The following is a 16,554-nucleotide window of genomic DNA, read 5'->3' as shown; positions in this document are numbered from 1 at the left end:
TATTTGGCAAATGCTTTTATCCAAAGAGACGTACAATAAGTGCATACTGAAGTTCATTGGAACAACTAAAAAAACACAGGTTCTATAAGGTACAATACTCCTTATGCAACATTTATCAATAGTCATGAGCATATTAAGTCTAGTTCACACAGTAAGCATAAGCTAGATCAAAAGGTTATGGTAAGTCACACTAGAAGATATGTCAATGAGATACAGCAATGTAATTATACTATAATACATGAACTCTTTGCAGACTGAACAGCTGTGACCTCACAGCGAAGTCCTGTAATATTGTGGCCTCAGCTCTGCAGTCATCAAACTCACCCCTGAGAGATCTGGACCTCAGCTACAATAACCTGGGAGATTCAGGAGTGGAGCTGCTCTGTGCTGGACTGATAAGTCAAAACTGTAAACTACAGAGACTGGGGTGAGTTACATTACATTACATTACAGGTATTTGGCAGACGCTCTTATCCAGAGCGACGTACAACAAAGTGTATAACCAAAACCAGGAACAAGTGTGTTGAAAACCCTAGAGGGAAGTACAGTTCCAAGTGCAGGGAACAAGCTTGTAGTTTAACTTGGAGCCTGTAGGTTAATCTGATTAACACAACAAAAACAGCAACAAAGCAGTCTATGCAAATAAAACAAGCAATAGTTATTGCACTTGTGCCTACTCAACTAAGTCAACTAAGATAAACAGCTTATCTAGCTACAACCCTAAGATTACAATCAATTAGAGACTACAGGGAGGTAGGGAGGGATGGGGAGAGGTGCAGCCTGAAGAGGTGAGTCTTCAGTCGTCGTTTGAAGGTGGTCAGGGTCTCAGCTGTTCTGACTTCCACGGGAAGGTCATTCCACCATCGCGGAGCCAAAACAGACAGGAGACATGACCGCAAGTGCAAAGAGGGGGAGGGGCCAGGTGTCCTGAGGTAGCAGAACGGAGGGGTCTGGCTGGCATGTAGGGTTTGAAGATCTTGTGGAGGTATGCTGGAGCTGATCCCATGACTGCCTGGTATGCTAGGACCAATGTTTTAAATTTGATGCGAGCCATAATGGGCAGCCAGTGGAGGGTAGTGAGCAGGGGGGTGACATGGGAGTGTCTGGGAAGGTTGAAGACTTGACGAGCTGCAGCATTCTAAATGAGTTGCAGGGGTCTGATGGCAGATGCCGGTAGTCCAGCCAGAAGAGAGTTGCAGTAGTCCAGACGGGATAGTACTATTGTTTGGACCAGGAGCTGGGTTGAGTAGGTGGTGAGAAAGGGGCGGATTCTCCGGATGTTGTGCAGGAAGAATCTGCACGCCCCACACATACAACCTACACTAGCTATGTTTCTTGTAATAATAGGATGTGTTCTCTGAAAATTGATATATGTCTTTCTAAGCTGTATTTAATGATTTTAGTGCACAATTAATTTAGTGACTTTTGGGTTGAGCCCCACTCCAAGTCCCCAACCACAGAAGAAAACAGTCAGCTATGTATGTGTGGAACGGCAGCTGTGTGTGCATTGGTAGCTATTTGTGTGTGGATCAGAGTTTCAAAATCAAAAAAAATCATAAAGGAAACTCACAAATTTTAATCACTTACATCGCTCTTTTTTTATTACTCTTTTAATATTTACATTTATTTATCATACAGTGTTTTACATTTCATGCTCTTATGTCACTGTGATTGAATTTGAACAGACAGATAGAGAGAAAGTATTTCCGGTCAAACAGCATGTTACTCAATCACTAATTACACTATGTGTACTATGAGGTTTGCCAGGTAAATTATATTGCCTGTTTCTCAAATATGATAATCTAAATCAGTGGTCTCAAACTCAATGCCATGGAGGGCCGTGTGTATGCTGTTTTTTATTCCAGCCTCAGATCTTGATTATATAATTAGTTCAATTATTTGCTGAATTAGGGATGCAGGTTTGCACATAATGATAACCCGACGTATATGGTGACCTGCATTGTCTAAATAAAAACTTGCTTATATTCTATGCTTCAATGCAGTTAAAGGCATATGGCTGAATGAGTAATTGGACTAAATTAAGGCAGCATTAATAGGTTGGAATGAAAACCTGCATACACAAGGCCCTCTATGGCAACGAGTTTGAGGCCACTGATCTAAAGACTAGATATCCGACAGTACCACTCATCCATCAATATTGTGATTCATGGACTTCTGCCCTAAAGAAGTAAATTAACCTGTAAAATTTGCTACTAAGATCTGAAACTAAGATCTATCCCTGGGGTCAACCTAATTAAATATCCCAGAGCATGTACAGAGGACCAAAAATGCCAGAATTAAAAATAAATAAATAATTTAATGAATGCATGAATACATAGATAAACATAAATGAAAGAAAAATGAAAAAATAAATAAATGTGCACCAAAATAAATTAATAGATAAAATCTGACATAAATGGGTATTTCTGCATTTGTTTATTTCTGTATTTAATTTATTGATTCATTAATTTATGTATATATTTCTGTCTTTATTTTTTGATTCTTTCATTTCTGTATTTATTTCTTGATTAATTTATTTCTGTATATATTTCTTTCCGTAACACAGATTTATTTTTAAGTGGTTGCATCAGAGCTTGAGCGACATATTTCAAATGAAACACTCCTCTCTTTGTCTCCAACGAATGGCAGGAAAGTTCAATAAATATTTTGGGAGATATTGCCAAAAGTCTGTTTTGGCTAGATGCAAGTGATTTTTTTTTAACAGAAGTATTTTTAGGGTGCTGTATTGTGTATGTATTTCAAGGAATTCAAATGTATGTAGCTAATTGTAAACAGTTATTTAGTCAATAAACACGTATTTAGTGACTAGTTTATAGTTTTATAGTTAATAGTTTTGATATTGCATGTTAGCCTGCTGGGATTGCTAGCCAGTCAAAAGTGCAGACACACCCCAGACAGGTTAAACCTAATGCTGTGTTTCATATGCCACCACTGATAGAACGTACCAGTTGTAGCAGAGTGTTCTACTAATAAATATTATGCTGCCAATGACAGAATATAGTAGGCCAGTTGAATTATTTTTAATAGACTATGATGAATCTGTTAAGCATCTACATACCCTACAATGCACATGATAGCATGAAAGGCACACACACATAGCTATACAATGCATAATAGGTAGCTCAAACAAAACAGTGCTCTGTATTTGTTTGCAGAAAATAATAAATAGAAAGAGAACCATTAATGGGTCGCCAGGGAGGTCTTTGGAATGCTGGGATGAAAACTGACAAGAGATAGCCAGAGATTTGAGACTGGCTAACATAGCTAAACATGCTAGCGCTGATTATTTACTCTTTTGTGTAGATGCTTTGATAGTCTGTTCCAGTTACTGTAGCTGCGTCTCAGAGGTTGATCCTGTAGTGTTCAGCAATTTGGAGGAAGTGGCTCATCACCTGAATGTTTCGCTACGCAATTCGTATTACACCCGATCAGTTAGACGCCCTTATCACATACTGCCTGTGGAAGCTGTGGAGAGTGTTTATTAGCTGGTTTGTCTTCCCGTGACATTGCAACTCATTTTGTGGTTGGTGCATTGCATAAGATAATTCTGAGATCTTAGGGAAACAGGTCTCCTATCGAGTAAAGTTTACCTAGATGTATGAATGCGTATTTACTGGATTTAGGCAGTGGAACTAACAATATGCCCAGTGAGTAACCCAGTAAGGGTGTTGCCCCAAAACTTTATTTATGAGACCAATGCAGTGATTGGTTCTTGCAGCGATGCAAGAACCATCCCTTCAATTCCATTTCCTTCATCTATTTTTATAAACCTTTTATAGATCTTTAGCTGTGTGTTAACATGCAATGTTGATGGAAGTTTGTCAGAGAAACAAATGTAAGAAAGTAAATGCACTGTCCATTGTGAAAGGTGACAGCTGCACTTCTGGGATAGGATGGGAGGGTTAAGCCCAGAGAAAAGATCATAGAAATGGTAGATGGGCTCCTAGCCACAATTCAGAGACCTTACAGTATAAGAAAAGGGGACATTTGGGTCAGAATTACATCTGTAGAACTGTCAGAGAACTGCAATTCAAATATTACATGTTTTGTGTATAGTATACCTAATATAATTATAGCATGATACATCATCTATTCTTTGCAGACTGAACAGCTTTGACCTCACAGATAAGTCCTGTGATATAGTGGCCTCTGTTCTCCAGTCATCAAACTCACCCCTGAGAGATCTGGACCTCAGCTACAATAACCTGGGAGATTCAGGAGTGAAGCTGCTCTGTGTTGGACTGATGAGTCCAAACTGCAAACTACAGAGACTGGGGTGAGTAGTGCTGTGTACTTTATGACCTTACATAAATAGAGTAGAATTATTACACATTACTGGATGCGAAATGTCTGTTTGATAAGGTAAAACCACCTGCATAGTGAAATATTTCAGGTCTCTCTCACACTGCAGTCTTCATCCATCTCCATTATTCACTACCTGCTAACAACTCTAATGAGATCCATACCTTTACCCCACTCTCTTTCACACCCTGACTTTGTGATGAAGTTGAGAAGTTTTACTCATTCATCATGCACTTGTATGTGCTGCAGAGTTGTGCTGTGCTAGCTGCTGCTTAGATGCAATGTTAAATAATTTAGCTTAGTCACTCTTCTGTGGTTCTTGATATTATACCATTGTAAGCAGGCCTGCTGTGTGGAGTAGCCTGATTCAGAGATCAATGTTCTGGCTCTAGCTGCTGTCATCTCAAGGATAACATAATTTACAGGAGAATTTATTAGATAAGTATTCTAACAACTTTTAAAGGGCACCAATGATTCTATTTTTGGGCATTTTATATTCTTGCAGGTCTACCAACCATGATGATAATGATTTTTTTTTTTTGTTTTTTTTTTTTAAAGAAAAGAAAAAAAATCCAAAACATAAAAAAAAAAAAAAACACATCCAGTGATTTTCTGTCCCCTTCAAGCTGAACAGGTTGTTATGGGTGGGGTTTGCACTATTTTGGCTGGACCGCAACGGCCTGTTCGGTCCAGCCATAGGTTTTAACCTGGTTTAGTTTTAGCTACCATTTAAACCGACTATGACGGGAAGAAATCTAAATGAAGAGGAATAACTAGTCATTTAAATTGAATCGAGAAACGCATGAAAGAAGCTCAACATAAGTCGTTTGGTACTACCCACATAAACACATTTTCTTTTCTTTTGTGAGAAATACACGGCAAGTTAGCCAGCTAACCGAATCTAACAACAACATGTTATCGCTAACGTTCGCGTTTATCAAGATCACACATAATTAGATTTCAGGTAAAAGTATAGTGGGCAATTTACATAGGCTACAGACTTTTTGTCCGTTTATTCCATAAACGTTTATTTATCTGTTTTCCCGTTGTGACTTATTTATTTTTGTTGCTTGCTAGCAAACTCTGCTCTGACTGCTACTGGTGGGTGTGAAGCCAGGGTTAGCCTACATAAAGTTAACATTAGTCTATAGGTCCCAAAGTGATGTTTAATTATTGTGAAATATTTCAAACTCGAATTTTGTGTTTTCTGAAGTGTTCATCTAATGCAGCGATACTCAAAGCCCGGCCTGTGGGCCACTTCCAGCCCACAACGCAATTTTGATTGGCCCCCCAATCAATAAAAAAAAATAGATAAAATTTTTAATTTTTAATAATTTATTTATTTATTTGAAATTGTAGACAGAATTTTGAAAAAATATTATCTTATCTTTAATTACATTATTATTACATTAATAATCATCCAATCATACAGGCAAGAATGCCCTCACTCAGCCGAACCGCAAGTCACTCACCTGCCGCCATTTCACGGAGTAGCAGCAATGAGCAACAGCAAACGCCGAAAGGTTGATGCCAAGAACCGGCACTTTAACCCCAAATGGACAGATGAGTTCGCTTTTATTTTACCATCTCACGCCAATCCTTTGCCGCTGTGTTTCATTTCTCAAAATACAGTGTCAGTTAACAAGGTCGTCAACATAAAGCGCCATTACAAAACTAAACATGCTAGCTTCCACAGAGGTGCGAGTGTTGGAGACCTGCTCCATAAAGTGAATGAATTTCGGGCTCATTTGGATTTATTCCTGTCTGATCTAAAGGGGAGAAAGTTACACTTTCCTACTCTGCGCGATGTCCCTGCAAATGCAACTTCACTGTCAGCAATGGGGGCATTGCTGAAAAGTCTGAAAGACAACTTCAAGACGCGTTTTGACCATTTCAAAATCCCAAGCGAAGCGCTCCGATTTGTGTGCGACCCATTCAGCGTCGCTGCCACCGGGACATGCCCAGCCGAAGCAAAGGAGTCACTGCCACCGGGACATGCCCAGCCGAAGCAAAGGCTCTGCTGCCCGATACTGACGAGGGCACATTCCAGCTGGAAATGATTCAGCTGCAAACCAACGATCTCCTGAAAGCCAACTTCAATGAGGAAGAACTGTGTGCGTTTTGGACTCGTTCTGCACAGCAGTGTAACAACTGCTGCAGACTTGCCATTTACCTTTTGGCAATGTTTGGATCTACCTATATTTGTGGGTCAGGATTTTCAACCACGAATCTGATTAAGAATCTCAAGGGCAATAGACTCACAGAGGCACGCCTCAACCAGCACATCCATCTCGCTCTGACATCACATAAGCCGGTGTTCAGTAAGATGGCAATGGAGCGGAGATGCCAACCCTCTCACTAGGTAATCTATTTTCAGGTAGATTTTATTCTTAATCTATTGTCCTTAGCCAGCTCTCAAACTTGATAGCTAAACAGAAAGAAAGCCAATAGCTACTTACGTGCACACGTTTCTTTTATGGAAACAGTTGTTTGTGTTGAATGTGCAAATTGCAAATTATACAGAATTATTCAATATACAGAAAAAGGTAGCAAATGCATTTTATTAAATGGGCCATGAACAGAATGGAAATGAAAGGCCAAGCCAAAAATGAGTGTCATTGTAAAGCAAATGAAAGAGAGATGTGATCAAGCATCATTAATGTTACCACTTAATAGCTAAACAGACAGAAAGCTAGCTAAAAGCTACTTATGTACATGAGTTGTTTTATGGAAACAGTTGTTTGTGTTGAACGTGCAAATTGCAAATTATACAGAATTATTCAATATACAGAAAAATGTGGCAAATGCATTTTATTAAATAAATGTGCCATGGACAGAATATAAATGAAAGGCCAAGCCATAAAAGACTATCATTGCACTTACTTTTTGAAATGTTTTGTGAAAATAAAGCAAATGAAAGAGAGACATGTTCAAGTATCATGTGAACCCTTTAGAATTACCTGGATTTCTACATTAAGCCACAGTTTAATGTAGAAAGCCACAATAATGAACTAATAACAAAGAAGATTGTACTTCTTGTCTAAACTGAATGCATAATTTAAACATTCACAGGCAAGGTTGGAAAAAGTATGTGAACTCCTCAGCTAATGACTTCTCCAGAAGCTAATTGGAGTCACGTGTTCCAATTAATAAGATGAGATTGGAGGTGTGGGTGGGTGGTGCCCTGCCCTAGAAAAAAGGCACACTGAGTTTAGTTACTGTCAGGGTTTGCTCTCCCCAAGAAATGTCTGTTCATGTGAACCATGCCCTGAACAAAACAAGACATTTTTCAGAGGACATTAGGAGAAGAAAAATTGTAGATATTCTAGAAAAGGTTACAAAAAACCATTTCCTACAAAGACACAAAGGGAGTGCTCTCCTAGTGCATCCTGCAAAGATGAAGTGCAGCGTGCAAAGCTGAAACAGGTCAAAAACAACCCTAGGGTAACAGTAAAGGACCTGAAATCTCTTGAACTTGCTTAAGTCATGAATAAATGAAATGAATAAATCAAATACAGAATGGTTGAAACAGAAGAAAATTGTTCTGTTTTGGAATATCAGAGTCCAGACCTTAACCCAAATGAGATGTTATGGCATCACCTGAAGAGGGCTGTTTGTGCACGAAATCCAAGAAATATGAATCAACTGAAGCAGTTTTGTAAGGAGGAATGGATGGAGTGTAGCACAGTGGGTAAGGAACTAGACTTGTAACCGAAAGGTTGCAGGTTCGATTCCCGGGTAGGACACTGCCGTTGTACCCTTGAGCAAGGTAGTTAACCGAAATTGCTTCAGTATATATCCGGCTGTATAAATGGATACAACGTAAAATGCTATGTAAAAAAGTTGCGTAAGTCGCTCTGGATAAGAGTGTCTGCTAAATGCCAGTAATGGAATGGAATGGTCTAGAATTGCTCCTAACCGTTGTGCAAGTCTGATCGGCAGCTATGGGAAACATTTGTTGGAGGTTATTGCTGCTAAAGAGGTCTGAACAGTTACTATCTACACGGGAAAGGGAGACTGTGAGAGCAGGATGGAAACTGGTTCAATCAAATTTGCTGTTACACAAAACAGCATGCATCTGTTTTTGTATTCTTTATTGGACACACTTGTCAATCCAGTAGCCAATGACAGGTTAATGTTAATTATAGTTAAAGCTGATTAGACGATTCAGCTCTGACCCCACGTCTGCTTCTCATTTTTAGGCGTTTTTATACAATAAAGAATTCATACCGTCTAACAACAGTGGTTTTGTTTTGTAAACAGCTGACTACCTGAACCGATCAATCAGAATGGGGTATTGTGCAATATTAATAATAGTAATAACTATTTCAATTCAATTTCATGTGTATAGTGTAGGGACGGAGTGTAGCACAGTGGGTAAGGAACTGGGCTTGTAACCGAAAGGTTGCAGGTTCGATTCCCGGGTAAGGACACTGCCGTTGTACCCTTGAGCAAGGTACTTAACCGGAATTGCTTCAGTATATATCCAGCTGTATAAATGGATACAATGTAAAAATGCTATGTAAAAGTTGTGTACGTCGCTCTGGATAAGAGTGTCTGCTAAATGCCTGTAATGTAATGTAGTGCTTTTTACAGAGAACTGTCACAATGACACTTTACAAATTAGCGCACAGAGCAAATGCCAGACCTGAACACCCAAATAGCAAGTACATAACGTAAAAAACTCCCAGTGGGGGGGGAAGAACCCTCAAACGGTGGAACCCTGCTAGCGAGGAGGAGCCTGTCCTCTACTAGCCAGCTTGGTGTAAAGTAACAGTAGAATGGAATGTAGCAGAAATGCTGGAAGGGATCTACCACAGCAAATAAAATGGGTTAAGCAGGTTGTGGCTGAGGTGAAAGCTAATAGTAATAATAGAATACAGTTAAACTAATTCACAGATCATAGAACATTGGTTCCTGCTCCGATGATACAGAGACTGTACATGAAACAGGACCCATATGTGCTGGCTAACTGACTAACGTGACGTTATTCCTGGTAGTGTGTTGGTATAATGATAGCTGGCAACGATTAGCGACTAGCTGGGCTATCCTTTGAACCAATAGTATTTGGATGATGGTAAATTTACAAATTCTGACATAGCAAACAATTCACACCCAGTCATTGTGCTTCATTTTGAATACTTCCTGGAAAAAATCACAAAGTATAATGGGTTATGGCAGATTACTGTCCAGTCCTTCATATATTGGTACTAGCTATGTTGATTCATGGGTTAGCTAACATTAGGATAGGTTAGGTTGACTAGTAAACTAGCACCATTAGGTCAAAACCAAAGCTAAACGTACAACACCAGCAACAAGTGTCAACATGAGGGTCACATTGTTTGATGAAAATGGTAAACGAATATTGGCTGAGTGTTAATAGTTGTTATCAGATAATTGCGTTTTGCAGAAGTGTCATTATAAATATGTTTTCTAAGAATGAACCAAGGTAGCAGTAAATGGCTCAGAGCAAGCTGCCATAGCCATGGTAACCATACCGACTCTAATAACCGACACATTTTATTCAGTGTTGTCATGGTTACCGCCCCATTACTTTGGCAAGAGGTAAAGAAGGAAGAGCACAATTTTGTTTTGAATGTGGTTTCAATTCACCTTGATAAATATTTTACAATTAATGGCAGACAACAGACAACTAACATACTTTTTTAAATTTGTTGTACTGAAATTATTTGATAATGTGATGGTTACAAGATTTGGAAGAAAACAAGGTCATAATTACAGTAGTATATTTATCTAAAAGGTTTTACATGTACAGTCTAACATTTCTATTTATCTATTCATAGTGATGACTAATTTTCTTTGTTTTTTTAATGTATGTACAGTTGAGGCCAAAAGTTTACATACACCTAGGCTAAAGAAATTCTAACTCAGTTTTTCACAACTCCACACATTTCCATAAGGGGTCATTTCAAAATGAGAGACAGGTTTATTTAAGCTTTTATGTACGATATCAGATTTTCAGTGGGTCAAAAGTTTACATACACTTTGTTAGTATTTGGTGGCATTGCCTTTTAATTGCTTAACTTGAATCAAACACTTTGGGTAGCCTTCCACAAGCTTCTCACAGTACTTTTGCCAAAATTCTTGCCCATTCCTCCTGAATGGTGTAACTCAGAAAGGTTTGTCGGCCTCATTACATTACATTACATTACAGGCATTTGGCAGATGCTCTTATCCAGAGCGACGTACAACCAAGTGTATAACCATAACCAGGAACAAGTATGACGAAAACCCTAGAGAGAATTACCGGTCCAAGTGCAGGGAACAACTGCATAGTTCAACTTGGATCCTGAAGGTTAAACTGATTAACACTAACACAAACGAGAACAGCGACAACGCAGTCTATGCATAAATACAAGCAGTAGTTATGACAGGTGCATTAACTAAGTCACCTACGAAACAGCTGCCTAGTTACAACCCTAAGTTTAGTCATTTACAGAGGAGAAGGGAGGGAGGGGGAGAGGTGCAGCCTGAAGAGGTGAGTCTTCAGTCGTCGTTTGAAATGGGTCAGTGTCTCAGCTGTTCTGACCTCCACGGGGAGGTCATTTCACCATCATGGAGCCAGAACAGACAGGAGACGTGTTCGGGAAGCGCAGGTGCAAAGAGGGGGAGGTGCCAGGCATCTTGAGGTAGCGGAACGGAGGGATCTGGCTGGCATGTAGGGTTTGAATATCTTGTGGAGGTATGCTGGGGCTGATCCCTTGACTGCCTGGTATGCTAGGACCAATGTTTTAAATTTGATGCGAGCTATAACAGGCAGCCAGTGGAGGGTAGTGAGAAGGGAAGTGATGTGGGAGTGTCTGGGGAGGTTGAAGACCAGATGAGCTGCAGCATTCTGAGTGAGTTGCAGGGGTCTGATGGCAGATGCCGGTAGTCCAGCCACAAGAGAGTTACAGTAGTCCAGGCGGGATAGTACCATTTCTTGGACCAGGAGCTGGGTTGAGTAAGTGGTGAGAAAGGGGCCGATTCTCCGGATGTCATACATGAAGAATCTGAATGCCCGGCTTTCTGCTGCGATGTCCTTGCTCGGACACGCTTTTTCAGTTCAGCCCACAAATTTTCTATGGGATTCAGGTCAGGGCATTGTGATGGCCACTCCAATACTTTCACTTTGTTGTCTTTAAACCATTTTTTTTACAACCTTGGAGGTATGCTTAGGATCATTGTCCTGCTGGAAGACCCAGTTGTGACCATGTTTTCACTTTCTAGCTGATGTTGTGAGGTGTTGCTTCCCTTTTCCAGCAAAACACCCCCACAACATGATGCTGCCACCCCCATGCTTCACAGTTGGGATGGTGTTAAAAGCCTCACCCTTTTTTCTCCATACTTAGCGTTGATCATTATGGCCAAACAGTTCAATTTTTGTTTCATCTGCCTAGAGAACACTCCTCCAAAAGGGTAGGTCTTTGTCCTAGTGATCACCTGCAAACTTAATTCTGGCTTTTTTATGCCAGTCTTGGAGTGGGGGCTTTTTCCTTGTTTGACTGCCTTTCGGCAGTAGGATTCTCATAATGGTGGATGTAGATACTTTGGTACCTGATGCCTCCAACTCCTTCACAAATTCCTTTGTTGTTGTCTTGGGGTTCAGTTGAACCTTTCGGACGACAGTTTGTTCAGCCCTGGGAGTTAGTTTGTGCCTCCTTCCTGAACATTGCAGTGTCTGTGTGGGCCCAAGATTTTTATATTTGCATACAATTGTTTGTATAGATGGTAGTGGTACCTTCAGTTGCTTGGAAATTGCTCGTAAAAATGCCCTCTTGTGGAGGTCCACAATTTTTTTCTGAGGTCTCGGCTGAATTGCTTGGATTTTTCCCATGGTATCGAGGGCAAAAAGGCAGTAGCTCTAAAGGTAGGCCCTTAAATACAGCCACAGGTGCCAATTAACTCCCAATTAACTCATAATTATGACAATTGGCCAATCAGAAGCCTCTAAACAGTCATTACATAAATTTCTGGAATCTTCCAGACTGTTTAAAGAGACATTCAACTGAACTTAGTGTATGTAAACTTTTGACCCACTGGAATTCTGGTATAGTGAATTAAAGCTGAAATAAATCTCTAATCGATTATTTTAAAATTACCTCTGATGTGAACAAAGTAGATACCCTAATTGACCTTCCAAAAAAATGTGTGGTAACATGAAATGTGCGGAGTTGTGAAAAAACTGAATTTGAATATCTTTAGCCGAGATATATGTAAACTTTTGGCCGCAACTGTATGTTTGTAGAACTAAGAACCTGTCAGGTGCACCACAGTGATTATACTAACGTTGTGTTTGCAGATGAAATTAATATGCTTTCAAATCAGATGGTGTCCCATATCATAAGGTCATCATATGGAAAGGGTTTGGCAAAGAAATCCTTGCAGTAGGCTGCAAACCTCAATTTTCTTGTTATTTCTGTTGGTTAATACAGCCAAGTAATTGCCTAGGACTTTGGTGGATCAGTCATAATACTTTATAAACACACAGCCCCTTGCCTTTTTACATATATATCAACTGCCAAGATGCACAGTGATTCAAACAGCAGTGCATTTCTGTGTGTGTGTGCGTGTGTGTGTGTGTGTGTGTGTCTGGTCTCTCCACAGGCTGGGTTGGTGTAATCTCACAGAGGGCTGCTGTGATATTCTGGTCTCAGTCCTGCGTTCTCCTCACTCAGAGCTGAGAGATCTGGAGCTCAGAGACAACGAGCTGCAGGATTCAGGAGTGAGAGCGCTCTCTGCTGGACTGGAGGAACCACACTGTAAACTGCAGAGAATGGGGTGAGTACAAACACAAACCCCTTCAATAAATAAGGGCTACAATGTGACTAAATACAACACTGATGTCAATGTTTCTAATGTGAAAACAGACACTCCACAGAACTGAAATAGCATGTTCCTGTTCTTCCTCTTGGTAGAATAAGACCCATCCCATTTAAAAAATTTAAATCTATCATCAATTGGAACAAACAATTTTTTTAGAAGTATCAACTCAAAAAAATGAAATAAACAGTTCTGTCATCCATATTCAGTGGTATTATTATTTTATATTGAGCTGTAGCAGGTGGATTACACACTGTGTTTGACACACACGGCCCTGTTAGTTTATATTAATGTGCAGTAAGGTGTGTAACACACTGCTATGTGTTTGACACACACAGCCCTGATAGTTTATATTAATGTGCTGTAAGGTGTGTAACACATTGCTATGTGTTTGACAAACACAGCCTTGTTAGTTTATATTAATGTATTGTAAGGTGTGTAACACTGCTATGTGTTTGACATACACAGCCCTGTTAGTTTATATTAATGTGCTGTAAGGTGTGTGACACAGCTATGTGTTTGACACACACAGCCCTGTTAAGTTTATATTAATGTGCTGTAATGTGTAACACACTGCTATGCATCTGACACACACAGCCCTGTTAGTTTATATTAATGTGTGTAATGTGTGTAAGGTGTGCAACACACTGCTATGTGTTTGACACTCACAGCCCTGTTAGTTTATATTAATGTGTCTAAGGTGTGTAACATACTGCCATGTGTTTGACACACACAGCCCTGTTAGTTTATATTAATGTGTGTAAGGTGTGTGTGTCCTTCTCTTTGCAGGCTGTCAGGCTGTAGAGTCACACAGAGAGGCTGTGATTCTCTGGCTTCAGCTCTGTGTTCAAACCCCTCACACCTGAGAGAGCTGGACCTGAGATACAATCACCCAGGAGACTCAGGAGTGAGAGCGCTGTCTGCTACTAAACTAGACACACTCACACTTCTGTAAGTACAGAGAGTTTCCACACTGCACCTCACACACACACACACACACACACACACACACACACACTCACTCTGTTCTGCTGTTCCTACAGTGTGGACCATGGAGGAGAGAACAGGACCAAACCAGGACCCAGGAAATGTGAGTCTGTATCGACAACTGACAGCTCTTTATCTCTCACACATAATGAGGTGAATATTAATGATAATTAATCTCATTAATGTCTCTGCTGTGCAGACGGCTGTCAGCTCACACTGGATCCAAACACAGCAAACAGATACCTGTCTCTGTCTGAGGGGAACAGGAAGGCGACATACGCATGGGAGATAGGGGAGCAGCCATTTCCTGATCATCCGGAGAAATTTGCGTACGAGCCACAGGTTTTGTGCAGAGAGAGTGTGTGTGAGCGCTGTTACTGGGAGGCTGAGTTGAGTGAGTGGGGAAAAGTTTCGGTAGCAGTGACATACAAAGGAATCAGCAGGAAAGGACGGGATTCTGACTGTATGTTTGGATGGAATAAAAACTCCTGGAGTCTTGAGTGCAATAAACGCAGTTACTCTGTCTGGCACAATAAAAACCAAACACTCATACCTGCCCCCCCCTCCCCCTACCGCAGAGCAGGAGTGGGTGATGATGGTGCTGGTAAAGGTGTGTGTCTGTACAGGTTAGGGGTGTATTTGGACTGTCCGGCCGGCACTCTGTCCTTCTACAGCATCTCTGACTCTGACACACTGACCCTCCTGCACAGATTCCGCACACATTTCACATCCCTCTGTGCTGGATTCAGAGTGTGTGGATCTTCAGTGTCCCTCTGCCATGTGGAGTAGAGACACACAAACACACACATGCACACACACACAAACACCTACACACACACACACACTGTCGATAAGGCCTTGATCGGCACTTTAGTTCCTTAATTTCCTTTTAGAAAAAAATGGCTCTGCCGCAATAGCACTTAGGTGCAAGGTGTTGTTTTTTATTTACAGTGCTCAAATTTACAAAAACCAATTCCCCAAAAAGAGTGCAAAAAGTGTATAAACAAAGAAAAGGGCAATTTACCATCAAACAAAAAAAAATAACAGAAATAAAAACAATATTCCAATTTTACCTTTAGGCAATCTTTCATCTCTAGAGCTACCTTCTCAAGTCACCTTCACCAACCACCTCCTCCTGAGGACTGACGCTCCCTTTTTAAAACAGATACCCCACCCTATTGGTCCCTACCATGAGTGAGGGTGGCACATTAATGAACAATCCATTCCCCAATGACTATAAGTGCCTACACAAAGTCACTGGGCAACTATATATATATATATATATATCGCATCAAATTTAAAACATTGGTCCTAGCATACCAGGCAGTCAAGGGATCAGCCCCAGCATACCTCCACAAGATATTCAAACCCTACATGCCAGCCAGATCCCCCCGTTCTGCTACCTCAGGTCACCTGGCACCTCCCCTTCTTCGCACCTGCACTTCCAGAACACGTCTCCTGTCTGTTCTGGCCCCACGATGGTGGAATGACCTCCCCGTGGAGGTCAGAACAGCTGAGACACTGACCCATTTCAAACGACGACTGAAGACTCACCTCTTCAGGCTGCACCTCTCCCCATCCCTCCCTACCTCCCTGTAAATGACTGTAAGCTTAGGGTTGTAACTAGGCAGCTGTTTCGTAGGTGACTTAGGTGCATTAACTGTCTTAACTACTGCTTGTATTTTTTCCGCTGCATTGTTGCCGTTCTCGTTGTGTTAGTGTTAATCAGTTTAACCTTCAGGGTCCAAGTTTAACTATGCGGTTGTTCCCTGCACTTGGACCGGTACTTCTCTCTAGGGTTTTTCGTCATACTTGTTCCTGGTTATGGTTATACACTTTGTTGTATGTCGCTCTGGATAAGAGCGTCTGCCAAATGCCTGTAATGTAATGTAATGTAATATAACCCCCGCTGATTTAAAAAGTAAGCTTAAGTCTGTTACAATCAGCAGTTAAAATAATTTATCGCTTCTCCACTAAAGGTGCGGTGGTTTGTTCCAATGCCCACCATGTTTCCAAACATGGCAGAAAAAGCGATATAAAATATCCCAGAGCCACATGCTCGGATTGGTCCTGCTCGCCACCCGTAATGCGGAAGTTCCCGGAGTACAAACAAACATAGCACGCTACCAGACATGAAACAGATAAGTAAATAAAGTTGATAGGTAAATAAAGTAATAAAGTTTCAATAGCGAAACTTGATTGTGTGTGTGATATATTTATGCTGGAGTGTGCAGCAGGGTTAAGTTGCTGTATGACGTGACTGTGTTTGTATGTATGAGGGTTGTACTAGAGTTAGCTGCGAATCCTGTGCGTGCACTCACAGAGGGCGACATGCTATCTGGTTAAATGTGGTGAAAAGTAGAGCTGCACAATTATGGTAAAAATGATAATCACAAGTATTTAGGTCCATATTGAGATCAC

The 16,554-nt window shown here is 40.7% G+C and overlaps 2 protein-coding genes across 8 annotated transcripts in view; one reads left to right on the top strand and one right to left on the bottom strand.

The window, feature by feature from the left end:
* LOC135242400 (protein NLRC3-like) overlaps positions 1–16,554 on the bottom strand; it is a 1,894,071-nt gene that overhangs the window by 40,079 nt on the left and 1,837,438 nt on the right. The window lies entirely within an intron of this gene.
* The window catches only part of LOC135242408 (NACHT, LRR and PYD domains-containing protein 3-like), a 421,399-nt gene that overhangs the window by 9,689 nt on the left and 395,156 nt on the right, over positions 1–16,554 (top strand). For 3 of the 7 annotated variants that reach the window (XM_064313480.1, XM_064313479.1, XM_064313478.1), the window contains 2 exons: positions 254–427; positions 4,124–4,297. The exons of 1 other annotated variant lie outside the window; for it this stretch is intronic. In XM_064313480.1, coding sequence (XP_064169550.1) covers positions 254–427; positions 4,124–4,297 — 348 coding nt within the window. Of the gene's footprint in view, positions 1–253; positions 428–4,123; positions 4,298–12,930; positions 13,105–13,935; positions 14,098–14,189; positions 14,237–14,332; positions 15,387–16,554 lie in introns of those variants that run through there. 3 more of the 7 variants (XM_064313481.1, XM_064313484.1, XM_064313488.1) reach the window with 3 other exon arrangements.

The sequence above is a fragment of the Anguilla rostrata genome, chromosome 16 (assembly GCF_018555375.3).
Source record: "Anguilla rostrata isolate EN2019 chromosome 16, ASM1855537v3, whole genome shotgun sequence".
Classification (NCBI taxonomy): Eukaryota; Metazoa; Chordata; class Actinopteri; order Anguilliformes; family Anguillidae; genus Anguilla; species Anguilla rostrata.
The sequence above is the reverse complement of the archived record's forward strand: the minus strand, read 5'-3'. Positions and strand labels throughout refer to the sequence as shown.